General features: G+C 45.7%; 1 protein-coding gene across 4 annotated transcripts in view; it reads right to left on the reverse strand.

Annotated features, from left to right (window-relative positions):
- btbd7 (BTB (POZ) domain containing 7) overlaps positions 1–7,500 on the reverse strand; it is a 95,272-nt gene that overhangs the window by 8,414 nt on the left and 79,358 nt on the right. For all 4 annotated transcript variants that reach the window (XM_063223510.1, XM_063223507.1, XM_063223508.1 and 1 more), the window contains 2 exons: positions 7,269–7,458; positions 2,765–2,943 (listed from right to left, as the gene is read on the reverse strand). In XM_063223510.1, coding sequence (XP_063079580.1) covers positions 2,765–2,943; positions 7,269–7,458 — 369 coding nt within the window. The remainder of the gene's footprint in view (positions 1–2,764; positions 2,944–7,268; positions 7,459–7,500) is intronic.

The raw sequence follows: 7,500 nt of genomic DNA on the forward strand, positions 1-7,500 counted from the left end.
ATGTACGGCATGTCTGTGTGTACGCATGCATGTGTATGTGTATGTCTATTCCTGTAGGTTTGTGTGCGAGTGTGCTTGTCTTTTGTGCATGCATGTACTTGACAACGTGTACAGGGGTGTAGCACCAAATTCTGGGCCTTATTATGGTCCAATGGTCCCCCATTCATATGATCTTAATATTATGCAAATTATACACATATGATGTTAATATTATGTAAAGAAAAAGTGAAAATTTGGCTTGATCCCACTTCACCCTTCCCCTGTTTTGGCACCCCTGTGTGCATATACACATACACGAGTGCATGTGCTTTGTGTTCGTGCATGCATTTGTGTACATTAGGGTGCATCAGTTGCCCCCTATGAAAAGATATCGCCTTGGCCCTATAGTAAAAATGTTCTACACCCAGTAAAAACACACTGTGTAAAATATTTTGAAATTTGGATGAAGTCTACCGGGGCCACCAGCCCCATGAAAATAGAAAATAATGGTGATAGTCAGAATCTTGGAATAGAAATGGACATTTTGCTGCATAAAGCTACCCAATAAAAAGCATATTGTCTCAGCTCTGTGATAAAAATGTTCTATGCACAGTAAAATCACTCTGTGTAAAATATGTTGAAATTTAGATGAATTCTACCCGGGTCCACCAGGCCCATGAAAATACAAAATAATGGTGATGGTGATGAGCAACCTGGGATTCCAAAGCTGAAGTCCAGTGCCACATATTCAAATGACATACCTAGTTTTATACCTTTCCAGTTAGGGTAATTGGACAGGTAAAAACCAGGTAATTTGAAATCTGTGGCACTGGATTTGTGGCTTTTGAATCTAGGTTTGCCATTGTCTTAAAACAGAGGTGGACCAAACCGCATGACACATTTGCCCCTGCCAATATAATGAACCAGCTGAGCCTAATTACCACTTAAGCCAGGTTGATGAGGTGTAATTAGTGAGATCACCTGTATTGGGAGCACAAACAGAAGGAATATCTAAGCAGGTTGTGTATTCAGTCGATCCACTTACACAGACTTCAGTCTCAGGACAGACTGATGGTCGAACTGCTATATTTAGCCAAATTTGCTCTTTTGCAACACAATATCAATTCTGCTGCCTTGGACCACTGCTAGTATCAAGCAAGAGATTGCAAAGCTGCATGACTGACTGTTATATTTGTGTGTTTCACCTGTGGGCCTACAATTCATGGAGGAACATCTGTACCAAAGCCGTGAATGTTCCTTGGAATGCCTAGGCTACAAAGCAGTCAATACAACTGTATTGAAGAGTGCCATTACTTCTTTATCCCATCGCCTGTGGTAGTATTTCACTTTACTCCATCAGATGAGTACCATAACTTACCTGAGAGGCCCTTGGCAATGGACTCTGGACCTGGTGATACCCATGACATACCTAGAAGCCAGTTTTGGGAAGCCACTCTTTCCAACATCACATACAGTTGTATTGTATGTACTCTATTGAACTACTGCAGGGATTTCTTTAAAAAAAACACAAGTCATTCCAAGGAGCATTCACAGCTTTAGTACAGATGCTCCACCAGGTATTAACAGCTACCTGTACAATCCTGTAGGCCCACAGGTGAAGCACACAAAAGTCATACAACTTCGCAATCTCTTGCTTGATACTGGCAGTGGGTCAGCTGGTTCATTATATTGGCTATATTTGGAATATGTGGCACTGGACTTTGGAATCCAGGTTGCCCATCACTATCACCATTGTTTTGTATTTTCATGGGCCTGGTGGACCCAGTAGAATTAATCTAAATTTCAACACATTTTCCACAGAGTGATTTTACTGTGCATAGAACATTTTTTTATCACACAGCTGAGGCAATATGTTTTTATTGGGTAGCTTTATGCAGCAAAATGTCCATTTCTATTCAGGGCTGGACTGGGCGATAAATGGGGCCCGGGCACCTTTGGATTTAAGGAGATTATTAGTGCTGGAGAACTGACTCACCGGTGGGCCCCGCACCCTCATGGGCCCATATTTTCAGTAATGTAAAAAATAAATAAATGGGGGCCCACGAGGGTGCGGGGCTCACCGGGAAATGCCCGCCATGCCAGATGGCCAGTCCAGCCCTGTTTCTATCCAAGATTTTGACTGTCACCATTATTTTCTATTTTCATGGGGCTGGTGGCCCCGGTAGACTTCATCCAAATTTCAAAATATTTTACACAGAGTGATTTTACTGTGCATAGAACATTTTTATCACAGAGCTGAGACAATATGTTTTTTATTGGGTAGCTTTATGCAGCAAAATGTCCATTTCTATTCCAAGATTCTGACTATCACCATTATTTTCTATTTTCATGGGGCTGGTGGCCCCGGTACACTTCATCCAAATTTCAAAATATTTTACACAGTGTGTTTTTACTGGGTGTAGAACATTTTTACTATAGGGCCAAGGCGATATCTTTTCATAGGGGGCAACTGATGCACCCTAGTGTACATGTTCACTGGTGTATAGGTGTGTGGTTGTGTACCTGTAGTACCTCTGCAGCTCAGCACGCACCTGTATTTTTGAGTGTGCGTTAACGCGTGAATGAGTGTGTGTGTGCATATGTGTGTGTGTGTGCGTGCGTTGTATGTGAAATAGAGTGCGTTGTATGTGAAAGAGAGATCACAAAGGTGTGTGTGTTTGTGTGTGCATGTATTCACTTTTGTATAGGAGTATACCCAAGTCAGCTCCACAATTCCGCATGTATGCGCTTTTGCGTGTGCGTGTGTGTGTGTATAGTTGCATACCTGTAGCAGCTCTGCGGCTCCGTCGGGCAGGCCGAACTCGCGGAGGACACGCAGCTGCAGCTCGAGGCTGACGGTGGCTCCCTCTCCGCAGTTGAGCGCGTACGCACGCTGCACATGCTCCATGAGGCGCAGCTCCTGCAGACGACGGATCATCTCCCGCACCACGCACAGCGGAGGCACTGACACACAGACACACAGAGACACACAATGCATGACTGTACAATTTAACATTCATGATTTCAAGGGCTGGCAATACTGTAGTTGACGCCAACAGAAACTGAGACACAGTCTAAGACGAATTTGAGTTGCCTGCTGAAGGGGGCGGCAGGCTTATTGATGGGGTGAAGGGGGCATTGGCAGGCTTATGATGAGGTTCAGGGGGATGTTTGTTCCAAAAAAGGTTGAGAACCACTGATGTATTTGATTAACAGTTCTTCCTCTCCCTCGTTCACAGAATTGTGCCTTAACTGTCGGGGGGAACTACTCTTTACAAGTTGTAGCTCAGCGGACTACCTGAGTCAGTACACCTTAAAACAAATTGCCCAACACATTCAACAATTAAAATCCATGACAGACAGTTTAATCTAGTTTCATCATGTTTCTGCTAGCCAACTTGTTAAACACGACACTTTTAGATGCATCATCATCATCATCATCATCATCATCATCGCCCTCATCACACTCGTACACAAAGAAGTGTCACCATGAGGAAAACCAAGATGGATGGAGACAGCTTAGCCTGAGGTGAACCCATACTAGGCTGTCCCAGCGAGGCTACAGCGGAGTGAGAGTGAGTGATGGGGGCGATGGAGGAGAGGCAGATGGAGAGGCAGAGATGGGTAGCGGGTAGCTTTGGGAAGAGACAGGGGCCAGGAGGACAGGTGCTGATGACAGGTCTGAGTGTGTCCGTGTGTGTGTGTGTCCGTGTGCGTGCGTCCGTGTGCGTGCATCCGTGTGTGTCCATGTCCGTGCGTGTGTGTGTGTGTGTCCGTGTGTGTCCGTGTGTGTGTGTGTCCGTGTGTGTGTGTGTGTCCGTGTGTGTGTGTGTCCGTGTGTGTGTGTGTCCGTGTGTGTGTGTGTCCGTGTGTGTGTGTGTCCGTGTGTGTGTGTGTGCGTGTGTGTGTGTGTGTGTGTGTCCGTGTGTGTGTGTCCGTGTGCGTGTGTCCGTGTGCGTGTGTCCGTGTGCGTGTGTCCTGGTGTGTGTGTCCTGGTGTGTGTGTCCTGGTGTGTGCGTCCTGGTGTGTGTGTCCTGGCGTGTGTAGGCTGAATAGAGTGGCTAGAGTAGAGTAGACTCTACAGCCCTCCTGGGGGCGTTAGGGAGCCCTCGGGCGGGTATTGAGAAGGAGGCAGTTGAGAGAAGGGGCTGCCGAGTTGCAAATGGGAGGGCATTATTCTAGTTTTACCAAGTGGGGCATTGGTAGGATTATGATGAGATCATGGGAGGCTTATGATGAGGTCAAGGGGGCATTGGGAGGCTTATGATGAGTTCATGGGGGCGTTTGTCCAAAAAAGGCTGAGAACCACTGGGCTAGAGGAAATGGATGATGGTGATGCAGAGTGTGGCATTGGGAGTGGATTTAAAACAGATAGTTTAGGGAAAGTAGAGGAAAAATAGTTTTATGTGGACAGGAGGGGGAAAACTGTCCAATTGATGGAGAGACATTGAGTGCGTATACATACAGTTCAGTATCCCGAATATGATGGGGATATTAAGTATCCCGGATTTGCGTTGGAGCATATAAACACCTCAGTATCCCGAATAAGCCCTTATTCGGGATACTGAGAAATCGGGATATGCTAGGTGGAGTATTCCGAAAGAACTCTGACGCATGTATACACCTTATCCTGAATACAGGTGCTTCCCATAGAACGCTGTTGCTGGTATCTAGGCTACACGCATTTGAAGAGAATTCTATAACAGCCAAAAATGCAGGCTAGGATATAACGCTCTGTGCTCATATAAACACCTTATCCCGAATATGATCATAACCGGGATATGCCTCATATTCGGGATACTGAACTGCATGTATACACACTTAAAAAGAGAGACAGAGAGAGATAGAGAGAGAGAGAGAGAGAGAGAGGGACAGGGAGAGAGGAGATCAAGACAGAGAGAGAGAAATAGAGAGGGAGAGAAGAGACAGAGAGCAACGTTTAAGTGTCCTTGATTCTACTAGGTCGCTGTGGACAAGAGGCAGTCTGATTTCAAACGCTGGCCTAGTTGCATAAATGGCTGCAATGAAAACAAATGAACCAGACGGGAGGAGTGCGCAAGGGGTCGGAGGGAGGAGAAGAAGAGGAGGAGCACAAGAAGAAGAGAGGCATGATGAGAAGAAAGAGATGCGACAAGGGAGGGGTGAGGGACACAAATTAAGGCGAGAACAGGATGAGAGAAGGAGGAGAAGGAAATGGGAGGCGGAGAAAGGAGGAATGAGCGAGATTGATGAAATGAAGGGTGACCGTGGGTAGTAGCAATGATAAACAGCAGATGCACACGATATGAAGTTGACAAACAGTGGGATTGGAGAGAGAGAGAGAGTGAGAGTGAGAGAGATAACGAGAGAGTGAGAGAGAGAAAGAAAGAGGAGAGAGAAAGAAAGAAAGAAAGAGAGAGATACAGAGACAGAGAGAGATACAGAGACAGAGAGATATATAGAGAGAGACACAGAGAGAGAGCGAGAGCGAGAGCAAGAGGGAGAGGGAGAGGGAGAGCGAGAGCGAGAGGGATACAGAGTCAAAGACAGAGACAAAGAGAGAGACAAAGAGAGAGACAAAGACAGAGACAAAGAGAGAGACAAAGACAGAGACAAAGACAAAGACAGTACAGAGGTTGAGGTCCAGTTCAGAGTCAAAAGGTCAGGGTGAGAGGTTAAGCCTCTGAGCTTTGTGCCTCTCCATTTGAACAATGCTAATTGGTCAAAACACACACTAACAAAACAGCCATGGCAGCTCTACTTAAAAATCAAAATTGATTATGTTGATGAGTTTTCTACCACTGCGACACGGGGCCTGAAAGCCTAGAAATATCAGTTGTGCAAGACAGAACACCCAGCAGAAGGCAAGGCGAGGCAAGTTTATTAGTATTGATGACGCACAGAAAATGTACATTTGTCCTAACATCTTTAACAGCAAAAGAATGAGCAGAACTTTTAGAAATGTATATTTTTTGGGGGGCTTTTTGGGCTTTACTTTAATAGGACAACATGCAAGGAGACATGAAGTGAATGGGAGAGAGCGTTTCGAAGGGCTTGGAAAACGACCTCTGGACGGAATCGAACCTGCGTGCCCAGTGTAAAAGTAGAGCGCTTTAGCCGCTTCAGCCACAGCCAAGGTGAATATGCAACATAACCCATTATAGCCTAAGCCCTTTTTGGGAAAGGGTGCCCTCTGCCTTAAATATATCTTGCATAAAAGCATGAAATAAGTTGCATTTAAAAGCTAGGATCCTCATTTTGCATAAGAATGTGTTCATTCAGCTCTAACATACCCACATTCTTTAAAAAAAACCCTCAAATCTCAAGATCCTGAATGCAGTGTATATGTGTCTCCAGGCTAAAATGGGTTAAACTGGTACTTAAACTGGTGCTGTTCCCCAAAGTCAATACATAAATTGCATGCAATGCCCACGTGTGAGGTGAAATTAAAATAGAGCCAACCTACACACAATGACCTGACCTTGCTGATTCTCCCAAAAGGCTGCTCCCACGAGTCATATTGGCAAAGCTAATCGCCTTAGCGTGAACGGTTTTGTGTGCATGCGTGCGTGCGTGCGTGCGTGCGTGCGTGCGTGCGTGCGTGTGTGTGTAGGGTGCCCATGTCAGTGATGGTGTGGTGCTGGTTGTAAGTGTTGTGAAATGCTTTCCATGGCCCTCAGTCATCAGAGCGTACAAGAATCCATGCATCACATCCATTTAGATAAGGTATAGTCTTATATGGATATACAATAAATATACAAAATAGATATCCAGAGCCCTTTCAAAAGGGCTGTGGCATTCAGGAACAGTATGTAGCAGGATCTATTAAAGACTTTTTTTTACTTCTCCCAAATCTCAGAGTGCCCCTGCTTATTCCTTCTTTTTTAGAGTATGAAGCAGAACTTTATATATGGACATTTTGGATGTAAACTGCTAGATGTGAAAGATGCTAATTTCATAGGGGGTCTAAAATGCGGACTCCCATCCTTCACTTGTACTTGTGGCCTCGCGTTTTGCTGACGCATCGCCTCCGCGGAGAAAACAAAAAAGTTTCCCCGCTGTAAGCCTAGCCGCCACAACTTTTGTTCTTCATTCACCATCCCGATTGCAAATGAGAAAATTAGAATTGTGCTTTTGCAAGATATTGAATTCAATTTCTGTCGTCAGTGACGTCATCACGAGGTCACAAGCAGGCAAGTGAGCAAGGGAGGACGGGAGTCCGCATATTGGAATCCACCCATAACGTATAGGCAAACAAGAATCGAGTGGAAGCTTACGGACGGCAAGAAGCCCAAGGCTACTAAACTCACCTGGTATCTCATTGGCCACCACAGAGGGCGGGGCCATCTGGCCTCCTCCCATTTGCTGGTGGTTGATCATGTGACAGCACTGAGGCACGGCGTTGGTCACCATGTAGAGCGTGTCGGGCACGTTGGACATGCGCACCATGCGTAGCCGCACCAGGTCTGTCTGTTCCACCATCATCTCGTCCAGCACGGCCTGATATACACACACACACAAGCACACACACACACACAAGCA

Source organism: Engraulis encrasicolus, chromosome 18, assembly GCF_034702125.1.
Source record: "Engraulis encrasicolus isolate BLACKSEA-1 chromosome 18, IST_EnEncr_1.0, whole genome shotgun sequence".
Taxonomy (NCBI): domain Eukaryota; kingdom Metazoa; phylum Chordata; class Actinopteri; order Clupeiformes; family Engraulidae; genus Engraulis; species Engraulis encrasicolus.